The 16,787-nt window shown below is 36.0% G+C and overlaps 1 protein-coding gene across 3 annotated transcripts in view; it reads left to right on the top strand.

The window, feature by feature from the left end:
- The window catches only part of WNK1 (WNK lysine deficient protein kinase 1), a 154,167-nt gene that overhangs the window by 95,686 nt on the left and 41,694 nt on the right, over nt 1-16,787 (top strand). For 2 of the 3 annotated variants that reach the window (XM_081083651.1, XM_081083650.1), the window contains exons 8-10: nt 639-826; nt 8,785-8,868; nt 15,766-15,915. In XM_081083651.1, coding sequence (XP_080939777.1) covers nt 639-826; nt 8,785-8,868; nt 15,766-15,915 — 422 coding nt within the window. Of the gene's footprint in view, nt 1-638; nt 827-1,250; nt 1,284-3,465; nt 3,715-5,535; nt 6,772-8,784; nt 8,869-15,765; nt 15,916-16,787 lie in introns of all 3 variants that reach the window. The other variant, XM_081083652.1, reaches the window with a different exon arrangement.

The raw sequence follows: 16,787 nt of genomic DNA, 5'->3' as shown, positions 1-16,787 counted from the left end.
GTTAGGCCCACTCCAGGGAGCAGGCATAAGCCATCAGTCAAACATCCCCTGAGGGCTCCCAGACTGTGAGAGGGTGCAGGCTGGACTGAGGGACACCCCCCCACCCCACCCTTGAGTGCATGAATTTCATGCATTGGGCCTCTAGTGTAATTTATAATGAAAAATGAACAAGTTTATGTTAGCTACTTATAATTTAAGAGCTAACTTACATTAAACCCATTAATCTGGTTTAGCTCTTAACAAAGTTGAATAATGTATAAATTGGAAACTAATGAGACTGCTAGAAGTTACAGAACTACCTGCTTAATACTAAGAACCCACTGATCTCCAAATTCAGGACTTTGAAAGTTATGTCAAACTTAAGGCTAACAGCATTCCATTTAATTCCTTTATTTGTAAGATAATAAGAGTCTGTGATAGCCAGGGATTTTTTTCTTTTTAAGACATTAAAACTTTTTTCCATATGGATCTCTCATTTAAATATAGAAATATACTTAGTAAATAACTAGTATTCATTATTTATTTAGTTCAGGTCTGTGCAAAGAAAAGAACTATTTGATCCTAAAGTCATCAGTTTGTGATGAGAAAAATGTGAACCTCCATTTTATGATTTGTCTCTCTCTGTTTTTCTCCTTCAGCTGACGGGACTGTTGACAGTGGTCAGGGATCTTCTGTCTTCACAGAATCTCGAGTGAGCAGCCAACAGACAGTTTCATATGGTTCCCAACATGATCAGGCACATTCTACTGGCACACTCCCAGGGCACACAGCTTCTGTTGTCCAAGCACAATCTCAGCCCCATGGGGTATATCCACCCTCAAGTATGGTAAGTAACAGCTTAAGAGAGTGTAAACCTGTAATGAGAGCCAATAGATAATGTGCTAAATTTAAATTATTTATCATATCCAGGTAATAGCATGAGTCTGAAGTAGAAAATATACATGGTGTATTTCTGAAAGAAATAGGTTTATTATTGAGTGTATTAAGAGTAGTTCAGGCAGGGCAGGGAATGCACACACACACACACACATATGGAAAGGTCAGCTGGGTATAAGATTTAGGCTGTTCTGCCTTTGATTAAAGATAATGATAATGTTCTCTTTAGCACTTTAGAGTTGAAACTGTTCAGAGCAGCATAAGTTAGATATACAAATGTTTGGGGGTTGGGGGTAAGGAGAGTTTTTCAAAGCTTACTTATTAAAAGAATTACTAAGTATTTTCTGTAAGATTTTTTATTGTATAAAACACAGGTAAGACCTTCAGACCATTATAGAATGCTGCATGTGAGTACTCCAGAGTGAAAGAATCCTTTATTTGTATGACCATTTAATTTAGCGCTTGTGTTTAATCATTAGTTGCTATGTATGTTCCTTCTTAAGTCTGTGTTGGACACAAGTTCCTTCCTTATTATATGTTCATGTGCTTTTTCCCTTTATTTGGTATCTGTTTCTTACTGATTTATTTTTAGAATCAACTTGTGGAGATTATTTCCTAAAATGTTTTATACATTTATATATACATACATACACAGACACATATATACACATTATTACCCCATGTTTTACATTAGCCACTTTTGCTTCTTATAATATTAAACTAGACTATCAGATAATATCTCATTTCTTTTGATGATCCTCCGAAGCCTTCACAGGTAAATAAAACATACCATCTGGCTCAGGAAGGAATTGGAGAATAACTGGTCACTATATAACAGTTGTTTAGTGAAATCTTTAGACAGGTAGATTTCCCTTTCGCAGAAAGCTTTTAATCTGAATTTTGTGGAACTCTTGCTCTTCAATAAATGAAAATATTTCTCTGTTAAGAAAATACTTCTGCTTGCTCTTGTCTTTTATCCTACAGCTTGGGATAAAAGGTATTTATTTCAGAGTCCATTTATCAGTCCTACATTGGCTAGGTCTCAAGATGAATGGCCATAGTAACACAAAGAAAACTACTAATGTACAAATGTTTAACAATCTACTTTTCTGACCTTTAAGATAATTAGATAGGTTAGAAAAACTTTATAAAGAGTGTATAGATGTATTTCTGTGATCTGGCAAATATTATTTGTCAGAATTTCTTGTCAGTTTCTACTCTTGTTATAATTGACTTTTTTCTGATCATCACACTAGACTTTTTGAAAACTACTTTTAATTTTTGGCTTCATTCATTCATTACAGGGCTATGAACATTGGGCCCCTTCTTTAGAAAAAGAAGTGGAGTGATCATTTATGAAGATTTTAACTATTTGCACCACAAACATAGTTATATTTATTGATCTGCTAAAAGCAGGCTGCTAATAACATTCTTGCCTTTTAATGACAATATTCTTTGGAGGTATCATGAAGTTATTAAATAATGAGAACTTAATAAATTTTTATAATTTTGTTCTTATTCAAGAAAGATTTTATTGTAACTTACAATAATATATCAATTATATGTAGAATTTAGAAGTTAGAATAAAAGAGAAACAAGGGTGGAGAAAAATAGAACCAGGAATGAAATACATAATCATACAATGATACTTAAATACTTGCTGCTGGCAGGCCATAAATTTGGCTCATAGCATTCTATGCAGCCAATTTTAGGAGAGAAAAAAAATGTAATTAGTTGCAGTTTACAATATCCAAAAGGAAATAAAAATCTTGCTCAGGACAACCTTGCAGTATTAGATGTACTGCTTTGTAGCTGTATTATAACCTTTGTGTTAAGGTGCCTTAAACTTTGTAAACCTAAATTGAATCTCTGATGTACCTGAAAAAAATTTTTAAGTTAATTTTTAAAGATTCACATTTAAGCTATTTTCCATTGACTACTTTAATATAAATATACACTATTTCCTGTATCTACTGTGAATTACTACTAGAAAGATAATCCTTTTCCTAGTAGAAAATGACTTTTTAAATTACCTTTACAGATATAGGCAAGCGAAATAAATAAAATACTGTGAGCCAATAACTTTTTTAATCTGATGCCTACTCAGTAGAAATGAGAAACCTTTTCTGAGGCTTCCAGAGCTCTTGCAAAGTAATCCAGACTTAAAATCTTCTGTATCTTGTAATATGCATTCAACTAATAGAATTCATTCTTTTCTAATCTTTAGAAGTTTGCAGAAACTATAAGCCAATATTCATTGTTTACCCTATGTTCTGCTACCTCAGTCACTCATTCTTATTCATACAATCACAATAGTTCATGTTATTTTAGAATATTTAGGAAGATAATTGATCATTATCATGGTTCTTCATTAAAAAATCCTGTACTTGACCAACAGTATAGAGAGAATAAATATGATCAGCCCGGTGTGCTTTCTGGAATTATTTCTCACCAAAAAAAATTGGCTTTGTGGAATTGGGGGGGAAAGAATGTTTCTTTATGTCAGCTTTGCCCTGTTATCATTGTACATTTGGTTATTTTGTTTTCAAAGTACTGTGTTTTTCATGTGTGTGTTTGTTTTCTGTTTAGCCTCGTCGTGGCCGTAGCATGTCGGTTTGTGTTCCCCATCTTTCTGCTGTTCCCTCTCTGTCCCGCATCTCTCCCAGTGCTCCTTCCACCCCACCACCAGTGCAGTCTGCACCTCTTTCTCCTCCCCTCCTTCGGACTGCCCCTGAGGAAACTTTTGCCGAAAAGCTTTGTAAAGCATTGGAGAGTGTCCTGCCTATGCACTCTGCCACTCAGCGCAAGCACCGACGCTCCAGCCTGCCTTCCCTCTTTGTCAGTACTGTATGTAACCATAAACTTCCTGACAAATGAAAATTTATTACCAATGAATACATCCAGGCATCAAGTATTTTCATAAAAATTAAATAACAGCTCTGAACTTAGTATTACATTATGCTTTAGGATATCAGTTCTTCTGTAGAAAATTTTTTTTGTTGTTAGAAGGTTTTATGGGGGGAAAATGCAAGGAGGTAATGAGAGAGAATGCTTATAGCACCCTTGACACATATCAGTGTGCGCACAATAAAATTTAGCTTTTTAAAAATATCCTCCTATCCCCCACTGACCTATACAAATCCTTGCATTTTCATATCCTAGTAAAGAATATGAGTATTATTTAATTTTAAGTTCATTGTTGGCTTAATCAAAGGCAAATTTTCCCTTTATCAAACAATACCCAAAAAATGTTTTCTCCTCACTGTATTCTAAAGCGATGCTAATGAAACTGGATGAATCTATTTTTCCCCCATAGTCAGTGAATAATAATTAAAGAGTGAAAGTTGATTTTAATTTCTTAGCTGTTTGAAATGATGTGTCAGCTAACTAAAAGGCCACATAATGTTCCCTCGTGAAATTTTTTTTTCTTAGATTAAGGTGGAATCTTGACTCTAATGAATACATTAGTCACATATATAGTACATATGATTTTCGTTGGCCCATCCATGTCTATAAAAGATCTATCTTTTAAAGCTTTAAACACTGTGGGACCTTGCTGTTGCTTTTCCAGATAGAGAATATAGTTAACATTCTGATCTAGCAATACCAAATCTTCCAGATTTTTACCCAGGAGAATGATATGGCTTTTGAATACTAATAGAAGCCCTCTTTTAGATGTTGTGATGAAATAACAATAGAACTGTTTTGCTAACTTGATTGGGGTCTTCCCTATTGAAAAAATGAAACCATATTCTTTTAAAAAATGAGCCTATGAAAGTGAATTATTACAGTGTGCACTTTTTGCACTTGGCAAGGGCAAGGTAGGATTCTAAAGTTAGAGTTTTAAATCCAGAACTTCTTCTTTGACTCCCCCCCCCAAAAAAACTGTTGTATCAAGTCAGCTGTTATTTATATTCTTTTCAACTGATTTGAACACCAGATTATTCAACCCTTAACTAGAACCAGAAAAGTGGACATTTAGTAATTTGGCATCTGTCACATGTTTCATGTAGTAAAATTAACTGTATCTGGTTTGGGATAGACCAGAAAAAAGACATTACTGTCACTAGTCAAGTTGTGTATCTTTTACTATCCACCAAAAATCTCTTCTGATTTCTACTTAGAAGATATATGATTACTTGATAAGAAAATAACACTGAAGCCTCTAACAGGAGAGGATAATAAATAGAAAATATAGGTAGACTTTGTATAGTAGCTTAAATTAAAATGCATTTCTTATATTATAAAAATGGTTGGGTTTATTGTTTTTCCTTAACTCTTTCTCTACTGATGTAATTTATATTAAGTCTAAGAGTAAGCATGTTTAAAAAAAAGAGTAAGCATGTTAATTGTAGGTAAAAGTAAAATAATCACTTAGAAAGTTAAATTCTTTTGAGAAAGGAAAGTTGAGAATGGAAATTTGTGGAAAAGCAGCTTTTATCTGATGCAAAGAGTCCCACAAAATAATTACATGGACCCTGGATGTATTTAATGGATTTTCACTATGCACATAATTTCTACAAGTATTGTTATTTCTTTATTAATTATAAATTTGATGTAACCATTTCATAGGGTTACACAGAGCTATCCAGTTGTGCATGTCAAATGTAATTTCACATATGAATGTATGAATTACTTGTCTTATTCATGTTGATACAGCCTCAGTCCATGGTGCATCCGTGTGGGGGGACCCCAACATACCCAGAATCACAGATATTTTTCCCAACTATTCATGAACGTCCAGTTTCCTTTTCACCACCTCCCACCTGTCCACCGAAGGTGGCCATTTCCCAGCGGCGTAAGAGCACCTCCTTCCTGGAAGCCCAAACTCACCACTTCCAACCCCTGCTGAGGACTGTTGGCCAAAATCTTCTTCCACCTGGTGGCAGCCCAGCTAACTGGACACCAGAGGCCGTAGTTATGCTGGGTACTACAGCCAGTAGAATAACTGGAGAGCCATGTGAGATACCGGTCAATCCTTTGTTTGAACCACCTCAAGTTTACAGTGACTGTAGACCTGGACTAGTACTTTCAGAAGAAGCTCACAGTTTTGTTCCTCAGGAAGCGTTGTATCTAGCTGGGGTACAATACCAGGCCCAGGTGGCAGAACAGTATGAGGGTATTGCATACAACTCACCAGTACTGTCAAGTCCTATGAAACAGATACCTGAACAGAAGCCAGTACAAGGGGGCCCTACCTCACGTTCTGTCTTTGAATTTCCATCTGGACAGGCTTTCTTGGTAGGACACCTTCAGAATTTAAGATTAGATTCTGGATTGAGTCCAGGATCTCCCCTCTCTAGTATTTCTGCACCTATCAGTACAGATGCTACATGTTTGAAATTTCACCCTGTCTTTGTTCCTCATTCTGCGCCTGCTGTGTTAACTCATAACAATGAGAGCAGAAGCAATTATGTATTTGAATTTCATGTTCACACTCCAAGCTCCTCTTCAGGAGAAGGAGGGGGAGTTTTACCTCAGCGTGCTTACCGAAATCGACAGGTTGCAATGGACTTGAATCAGGAAGAATCACCTCCTCAACCAGTTGGATTACATGGCCACCTGCAGCCTGTGACTGAAGAACAGCATAATTATGCCCCAGAATTGACCGTTTCTGTGATAGAGCCTATCGGACAGAACTGGCCAATAGGAAGCCCAGAATATTCCAGTGATTCCTCACAAATTACTTCTTCAGACCCCAGTGATTTTCAATCACCTCCCCCTACAGGGGGAGCAGCTGCACCTTATGGCTCTGACGTCTCATTACCCTTTATCCGTCTGCCTCAGACAGTGTTACAAGAATCCCCACTTTTCTTCTGTTTCCCCCAAGGAACCACATCTCAGCAGGTTTTATCTGCCTCATATTCTTCAGGAGGATCTGCACTCCATCCACAGGTTATAGGAAAACTTCCACTATTTTAAACTACCCTACTACGCATCATTACATTTAAATTTTCTATCCCTCCTTTTCATTTATGAGGAATATTATTTAATTTAATTTATTATTGAATTTCTTCATTTGGGAGTATTATAAACTATTTGTATTTAAGAACAAAATATGAGAGAGAAGCTGCCTAATTTACCTATAATATATGCAAACCCTTAGAAAAAGAAAAACTAGAATTTTAGTTGGTTATCAAAATCAATTACTTTTATCCATAGATAGCATATTTAAAACTAGTAGTAAAAAAGTAGATGTCTATATTGTGATGTTGACTCAACATTAATTATTTATAAATACTAATGTAAAGTATTTCTTTCTCCCTAGAAATAAACATGGCTAGTTTAAAAAACAACAACCAAAAACCTTTTTTTATGTAGAATAAACAATACACAGAATTTTCATTAGTGTGGAAGGATTTTAAAAGACAGAAAGGAAACGTCTCAAGAGTTTGTTTTAACAAAATGAAGATGCCTTTTTAAAAAGGCATCAATCTAACAAGTCACTGTGTATATCCAAATAAAATGTTAATCCATAAAGTTAACTAATTCTAATTTATAGCAACTAAGTTAGAATCTTGTGTGGGTGGTGGGGTTTTTTAACATTTGTTTAAGAACTTGTGATATATGTTGCAAGCTAAGGAACATTAAATATCCCAGGCCTTGGTGTTTTTATCAACAAATATAAATTTTGTTATTTATGTTTATGAGCTTATGCACTCTTACAAATAAAGACCAAGTAATGTCCATAATAGAATTCAAGAAGTGGATTTAGTATTAGCTATTTTATATATTTTGATACATTTTTATCAAACTTATAAGTCTTATTAAGATCTGTGTAGGAGATTATGCAATTATATATTTAAGACATCATTTGGATCTTTAAAATATTCCACTCTTTTATAAAAAACTGTATGTTCTCCTTTGTACTTGCTTCCTATGTGGGCATAAACAACCCTGAAAGTGTACCTAACGTATCATTTACTTAGAATAGTAACAAGAATAAAAAAGATCCAGAAACTTTAAAATTATACTGCATGGGTATACAGTACACTCACATCATTACACTAGTTGTCAGTCTGTACTGTAAATCTTAATGCACTGCCAGCCGTTCTCCTTTAAATTTCCAAAATAAAATTTCAAATATCAAGTAGTTAATTTACAGACTTATTGCAGAAACAATGAATGTGTATAGTGGTTAAGATGTAGTGACATGTTATATCCAAGGAACCTTCAAAGAAACCTCTTGTAAAGCCCCACATTCATTTCTCACATTGTTATTTTAACTTAGACTTTTGTAGGTCAGGTTTTCTCAAATTCAACACTATTGATGTTTTACTTTGGATAATTGTTTGTTTGGGATAACTGTTCTGCACAGTGTAGGATGTTTAACAGCAACCTTGGCCTCTTTCCAGTAGATGCCAGTAGCATCAACCAAAAATGTCTCCAGATACTGCCAAATGTCCCCTGAGGTGAGGGCAAAATTGTCCTTGCTTGAGAACTAATACTGTAAGCAATTAATGATAACAGATTTTTTTTTTACACTTTTTCATAAAAATCACCATGGCACTACAAGAAATAGCAAAAGGAATCAAATTAGCATTATCAGATGCCCTTTTTTCTTTAATTGTTCACATACAGAGGGATATTTTTTACATTGATATTCTTACTTTTTCCTGATTATTGTCACTAACAATTATATTAGGAATCTTACAATTTTTAGCTAAAATTATAGCCTGAGCAGAAATGGTTGGGTTTTAACTATCAGTGGTTTTTGCATAGGATCAGAGTATGTTCTTTTCTTACAAAAGATTCCCCAACAGTCTCTTCATATATACTTTATCAAACTAATGTCTCATCTTACTCAAGCGAACTCTCAGGAGCTTAACATTTATTGCCAAAGCCTGACTTCTCTGTACATTTACTTCAGTGCTTTTCTAATTTGTTGTATTTACTTTTTTTCTATAGGCACAGGGGCAGAGCCAGGGTCAGCCGTGCTCAAGTATTGTAACAGGGGTTTCATCTTCCCAACCCATACAACATTCTCAGCAGGTGAGAGCAATTCATTGCTACATTTTATGGATTAGCAGTAGCCAATACACTGTTTTACATCTTTCTTGAATTAAATTTCTGATGTAAATGGTCTACTTACTAAGTGTTTGAAAGGAAAATCAAGAGGCATAACATCTCATATTCAGTAACATTTTAGAAACTCTCCTTTATTTAATGTATTTTTGAACAGTCTTCTAGATTAAAAGAATCATTGATGCTGGTCAAATTTATCTGCCTTCTTAAACAGATAATTCAATACATAATTTAACAATACAAAGAATATCAATTCTATTTTCACTTATGTATATATGACTTGTTCTTTTGTGAGCATCATCACTGGTGATATTTGTAATAGTTATTTGCATGGAAATAATGCTTTTTGGCACGATTCAATATTTATTAACTGTTTCAAATAAAATTTATAGTTACTATATGGTACATCGTTTCCTACAAAGTGTGTTTTTGAACCACCAAATTGTAAATTGGCTTCTGTTCCTATTGATTTTTGAAACAGAGCCTTTAATTCTTTTTTGTTGTTGTTAATCCTTACCTGAGAATATGTTTATTGATTTTTAGCAGGAAGGAGGGAGGAGGAGGAGTTGGAGGAGGAGGAGGAGGAGGGGAGAGAGAGAGAGAGAAACAGAGAGAGAAACATCATCTAACTCAGTGGTTCTCAACCTTTTGGCCCTTTAAATACAGTTCCTCATGTTGTGACCCAACCATAAAATTATTTTCATTGCTACTTCATAACTGTAATGTTGCTACTGTTATGATTGTAATGTAAATATCTGATATGCAGGATGGTCTTAGGCGACCCCTGTGAAAGGGTTGTTCGACTGCCAAAGGGGTCACGACCACAGGTTGAGAACCGCTGATACTGTTGCCTCCTATATACAAGCCAACTGAGGATTGAACCAGCAACCTTTTTTGGTATAAGTGACAACACTCCAACCAACTGAGACACCCGGCCAGGGCCAAAGCTTGTAATTCTTATTATAAATTGCCTGCTTTTGGTCCAGCATGTGACCATGTAGTCATATGATACTAGTTTAAGATCAGGTGTTCTTTGTACAAGGTTACTTTGGCTATATACACGTTTAACTCTGTGAACACCTCTATCTTATAGAATGTAGCTGTTGGGAATTATATGCTTTGTCTTGCTCCTGCTGTTTCAGACAAATATTTGAATGTATATATATTTATAGTTCAGTTGAGTAGTCATATTTTTGCCAACCTTAACAAATTCTATTTTAATATTAACCCCCAATAAGAATACAGATTAAAAGTTAAATAAAGCTGGTTGAGGATAGAAGCATTATCATGGATACCAGTCTCCTAATTTGTGTGTTTTTAGACACAGAGCCAATACCAATAAACTGAGCAAATATAAGGGTGTACTCTGTTTTTCCCTTTCTATAGGAATTTCTTATATATCTTACTCTATTTAAACAATTCCATAAATATCAGGTTAAAAGAATTAGGTAGTTGACTCTTCTTTAGAAAAAAATATGACTAAATGGCTATCTCTACAGTACAAATAAGAATTTATGTTTGTGATTTTTTTTTAGATAACTTTTATTTTGTGACTTATTTTAAATATAGCATGATATTTAAGTTAAGGAGAATCATAAAATTGAGTCAGGTATTTGCAGTTTAAAATACTTAATTTTCCATGCTCATATAAACCTGTAAATGAATAGAACTAAAAATTACAAGCCAGAATTCAAGGTTTCTATAGCGTTCTTTTTTTCTATATTAAAGTTCTGTAGGGACTTCAGATTCTGTAGAGGTACCCAAGAAGCTGCACTTATTTGTTGTAGCTATTGGGTTTCCATAAATTTTAAAGAAAGATTGTAAATCTTCTGTACTATATGAATAGAGTCTGTTTTTAGATATAATTTTTATTTTACCCCTTAGGAAGCCATATCTCTAGTTTTATTAGAGCTAGGCAAGAAATGTATTTTAGCTGAAATTTACTTTATTTCATGGGTTTCTGAAATATAATGGATAAGGGATTTGTTGCTTTTTTCATGTTTTTATTGAATACCTTTTAGTGGTATGAGGTACTAAAAAATAGCTGCTTCTTTCTACTGGAAAACTTAGTTTGTTTCCACAAGAAGACTCATGAGCTGCCCTACTTACTTAGTAACTTCTTCTGAAGGGCACATGTAAAATCTTCAGGTATTTCTTAGTTTCTGTTTAATTGAGGTTCATGAATATTTTTTTATTCAGCACCCATGTCCAATAGATAGTACACAGTCAGGATAGGCTGGTTTGAACTGGTTTCATGAGGCAAGTTTATGCAAAGCTGGTGCCAAGCTACTGTGCTAAATAATACCTGGTTGGCTGATGTGTTGGTTATTAGCCAGTGAGATTGTGCACACAAAAAATCACCACATACTCCTGGTCTATCCAAAAGAGCCACTTCTCCCCAAATGTTCTAAGGTATAATTGGCGTACATGCCTCTCAGTTATTTTAAGCAAAGAGTGAGGGTTTATGTCTATAAACACTGTTCATTTTTTACTGTTCTCATCAGCACCACCTCCCAACTAAGTAAGCAATTTATTTTCCTAATTGAGTTCATGCTCTGAAGAGCCACAGGTTATGCCGAGGCCCAAAAGGGACCAGCTCTGACTTCTTTCAGGGAGCCTAACTACCCTAGTAGACATATATGTCAACTCCTACAAAACAAATAAGGATAATGGCTAACATTATATACAGTGTACAGAGCACTAGCCTGCATTTTTATTTAATCCTTATTGAACCTTGTAGTATAGGTACTATCATTATTTCCATTGTGCAGATGGGAAAGCCAAGATGAGATCTAAAGAAGTAGAGTGATTTACTCAAGCTTATACAGCTTATAAAAGATGGATAACAATTTAATCCAAGTAATCTGATTTCATAATTCACCATTTAACTGCTACCCAATTGTTTCATGAAATGAGAGACATTACATAACAGTGAGGGGACTATCAGGAAAGCTTTGTGAAAGAGATCCCATTTGAACTGGACTCTAACTATCATTAGTCTCAGATGTAAGAATAAAGAATAGCCCTAACCGGTTTGGCTCAGTGGATAGAGCGTCGGCCTGCAGACTGAAGGGTCCTAGCTTCGATTCCAGTCAAGAGCATGTACCTTGGTTGTGGGCACATCCCCAGTGGGGGATGTGCAGGAGGCAGCTGATTGATGTTCCTCTCATCGATGTTTCAAACACTCTATCCCTCTCCCTTTCTCTTCCTCTCTATAAAAAAGCAATAAAATATATATATTTTTAAAAAGAATAAAGAATATTCTAAAGAGAAAAAAAAGGTTGATTGGAGTGAGCTGATTGAGTCTCAATCTTGATGTAAACATAGTTCTGCATTTATGCTGTTGGGAGAGATAATCACATACCCAAATATAAGGTAGGGATTTTTTTTCCTCAAATTTATCCGTTTTCTTTAGTATGAAGAAGGGACTCACCATATACTGTATTCAAGCTTTATCATACTTTCATGTCACAGAGCTCTTAATGTCCTTTATTTTAAACAATAACCAAAAAATATTAATGGAATAAAACTGGCGAGAACAAATGTAAGGATCTTAAAAATAGTCTATGTGTTTGGAAATATTTATAGACAAATTCTGACAGAATGGGTTTTAAAATAAAAGTCAAGAAATTACTATCCTATATAATAATAGATGAAAATGCAAATCATCCATTATAGCGTCACATCACAACAAGGTCAACAGGCTGCATCCCCACTCTCTGCTCAGGCAGCTGCAAGGCTCGGGATAGGATAGGATATGATAGGAGGGGATAAGAAAGGAGAGGGAGAGGAAGGCAGGCCTGCATGCAGACAGGCTGAGAGGAGAAAGAGAAATACAGAAACGGGACAAGAAAAAGATGCAGGAATAGAAAAGGGAAGGAAACACGGGGCTGCACGCAGGAGGGCGTGGCAACCATGGGGGGGAGGGGGGGCGAGCAGGTACACCTGGTGAGCGGCGGGGCACAGGTGGCAAGTGGGGAGCCCTACCCAGGTGCGGGAGGAGGGCAGTGGCCCCTGATGCGGGCCGTTGGTGGGGAGGTGCTCACGGGTCCAGGATGGAGTGGTGGACGGTCTGAGGCCTTCTATGTGGAGGCACTCCTGCTTCGTGGCAGCAGCGCCCAGGCTGTGCTGACCTCAGTCAACCCACTGGGAATGGGAGCAGGACAACCGCGGGGCGGGCAGGGAACCTGCGGGATGGTGAACCTCTGGCTGGGGCTGAACACTGGGCTGGGAGTTAATGCGCCTCCCCACCCCACCCCCGAACAGAAGTTTTAAGAAGGGAAGGAATGAGGGAACATTTTTATAAAGGAGTCAGTAGAGAGCAGAGTTAAAGAAGGAAAGAGGATATATGAGTGAACTGTAGGAGCTATAATGAAAATCAAATATAGTTGTGTACTGGGACAGATTTTAAAAGTAGGAGTTAGAAAAGAAAAAAAGATAAATGATAGTAAATAATTAGGCAGGTAGATAGATATTAAAACAGTGGAATTAAGTAGAGAAGAATGTATGGGAAAGGTAGGATGAGAGAAAGAGGGAGGGAAGGAAAGTTTTAAAGGGGAGCCGGTAGAGCTTAAAAGGAGAATGGGAAGAAGGAAGAAATGGGGGAGGGAGCAAAGCCGTCCGAGGGAGGAAGTGAAGAAAAATATTAAGGTGGGAAGGAAGGAAAAGAGGAGGGAGGGCAGGGTAAAGATAAAGGAAAGAAGGAATGTGGAGAGGGAGGGAGGGTAGGAGAAAGATGGGAAGAAGGATGATGGAACAGAATTAGGAAATTAGGAGGAAAAAAAAGTTTGTAAATGATGAGTTAGTAGGAAAAAGTGTTACAGTAAAGGAGAGAGAGAAATTGTGTGAGAGGGAGAAGCCAATAAGGAAGTCAAATACAACTGTGTGTGAAGGGGATAAGATTAAAAAAAAAAAAGTTAATAGGGGTGATCAGGCCGGCAGGGGAGGGCAGTTAGGGGGATCAGGTGGGCAGGCAGGCAGATAAGTGGTTAGGAACCAGAGATCCCAGATTGTGAGAGGGATGTCCAACTGCCAGTTTAGGCCTGATCTCTCATCGGGCCTAAACTGGCAGTTGGACATCCCCTGAGGGCTCCCAGATTGGAGAGGGTGCAGGTCGGGCTGAGGTACCCTCCCCCCCTTGTGTGCACGCGTGCACCAGGCCTCTAGTACTTATATAATCAATCTTATTTAGGTATATAAATTAATACCTTTGATAATTGTAGTATTTCCATGTAAATCCCTTAAAGTTTAAATATATTCAAGTTGACCAAAAAAGTGTGCCAGTTTTTTGTTGTTCTTTTCAGTGGGAAAACAGAATTTTCTTATATTCAGGGTTGCCTTATAGTTGCATAAATATGATAGATATATCTTAGTTGCTGAAAATATTTTACATAATTCAACAGCCATTTGTCCCTCTTTTTTTAAGTTAAAATAAGAAAATTGCATTATCAGAAATAGTTAAATAAGAATAAAATGAACATGACTACTGGTGATTTTATTTTTCTAAGAAATCAACGAAAATAGTCATCATTGGAACATTGATGCCATTGATAAATGAAATGAAAACATGTTAGAGAACACTTTTTTTATTATTACTATTATTAGTTAAGGTATTACAAATGTGTCCTCATCCCCCCCATTAGCCCCCAACCTCCCCCCCCCCCCCCCCCCCCCGCCCCGCACACTCACGATCCCATCCCCGTTGTCCATGTCCATTGGTTTGGCTTATATACATGTATACAAGTCCTTCGGTTGATCTCTTCCCCTTACCCCCGCCCTCCCCTACTTTCCTTCTGGGGATTGATAGCCTGATCGCTGTTTCTCAGTCTTTGGATCTGTCCCTTTTCATCAGTCTAGAGACCACTTTTTATATAATAGGCATGTTTTTATTTTAACAAAGGAAAATGTATTTATATATTTAAAAAAATCATAAAGATGCACTAAACTAATAGTGGTTGCCACTGAGAAATGGGGTTGGGGTATTTTCATTTAACTTTATAATCTAATGTATTCGTTAAAATTTTTATTACAAACAGGTATTGTTTTTGTATTATAATTTTTTAAATTAGTTATAGGTATTAGAAAACCTTAAGTCAGCTATGAAGTTCAGATTTTTGTTACACAAAAGGGAGCAATTAATTTATTATAAAGATTAGTATTTGAGTACAAATATGTGTCATGCATTAAGTTTAAGTGTGTTACACCAGAGTGGCCAGCATATGTTGACTCCCAAAAGTCATTTCCTTTGTCATGCTTTGTTTGACTTGAGTTGACAGTGTCCTTATTTTCAAAGAAGGAAACTTCATTTTGGCAGTAAAGTGAACAGTCTCTAAGGTATTACAGCTAGTAAATGATAAAACTAAAATTCCTAATACAATGCTCTTCTCACTATTTTGTAGCTATAACCAGAGCTATTTTTCAAGTAAATTAATTATACAGTTTATAAAATAGATTTTGGAAAGATTAAAGGGGGAGATTGGATTAGTTTAATAGAGGACCAAAGTGAAAGCTGATAATGGAGAAATAGGAAAAAAGGGGTAGTGGGGTTGGAGGAGGTAGGACCTACTTGGATATGGTATCTAAAGATCTTTATAAATGACATGCTATTGAGGCAAGGGGGAATGCTGAGTGAAGAACCAGTGGTGACTCAAGTTTTGAAACACTGGTTAATTGTTCTTGGTGGTACCACCACAAGTAAAGAACACCAGAGGAAAAAGAGAAATGTGAAGGGGAACTGATGAATTTGGGTTTGTCTTGATTACTAAAATCATTTTCAGGCACTGAAGGCCTTAGGCAAACGTAATTCCTTGAAAACATGCTCTTAATGACTTGAAATAAAACTGAGTAATTATATTTTATTCTCAGCAACAGGGAATACAACAGACAGCGCCCCCTCAACAGACAGTGCAGTATTCACTTCCACAGACAACAACCTCCAGTGAGGCCACTACTGCACAGCCAGTGAGTCAGCCTCAGGCTTCACAGGTCTTGCCTCAAGTATCAGCTGGAAAACAGGTAAATGGTTCCTAAGAGTATGCTAAAGGGAATTCCATGTAACCTGTTCTTTCATGTAGATAGACTTCTACTTTCTCTAATGGTGCAATATCAAAGTTGTTTGTTTCTTTGCAAAAATGAAGTAAAAAATTGCTCCTTTTGTGCATATGCATTGTTTAATGTAAATGGATACATACTGAGCAGTGACCATCTAAAAATATTTAACTTTTAGGTTTGACAAGAGTCTAAAATCATTTTGACAAGAATTAGAACTGGTGGGTTAATAAATGTTACATTTTCTAGAGTTGTGTCAGCTATCTAATATTCCAGGGAATATGCTGTATTTTCATGTAGATTTATGCATTGTTTTATCCCTCATTGCCTAATGATAGTAAGTCATAAAAACCCCTTTTATAGAATGATTTCTTTTCTAAGGCATCCTTTCAATCACTTGAAAAGTGCCCCATAGAAGGAATGCTCTTCTGAATTACCTTTTTCCAACTTTAACACTGGGGCTTGTTGTGCTTGTATTTTGGCACAATATATTGTTTCTGTCATATTTTATTGCTCTGAGATATTATCAGTTGTAAAATGCACCATTGTTTTATGTATCTCTAAGTACTGATACACCATTAATTGTAAGATATATCTCAGTTTCACAAATGTTAAAATGACAGAGTGCAGGAGAGGGATGATTACATCATAGAATCAGTGAAATACGGTAAATATACCTACTTTTATAGGCCTTTGTTACAGGCAATATTGATGAAATATAATTCCACTGGGAATAAAGAAATTCATTTGAATTTCGGTAACTATAGTAATAGCAGTCATAGATTTAGTGACTGCAAACCTGCCAGTGAATTATGGTATGGGAAATATATCTCAATTAA

This window comes from Myotis nattereri, assembly GCF_964212035.1.
Source record: "Myotis nattereri genome assembly, chromosome: 2".
NCBI lineage: Eukaryota > Metazoa > Chordata > Mammalia > Chiroptera > Vespertilionidae > Myotis > Myotis nattereri.
This window is presented reverse-complemented; position numbering and strand designations above follow the sequence as displayed.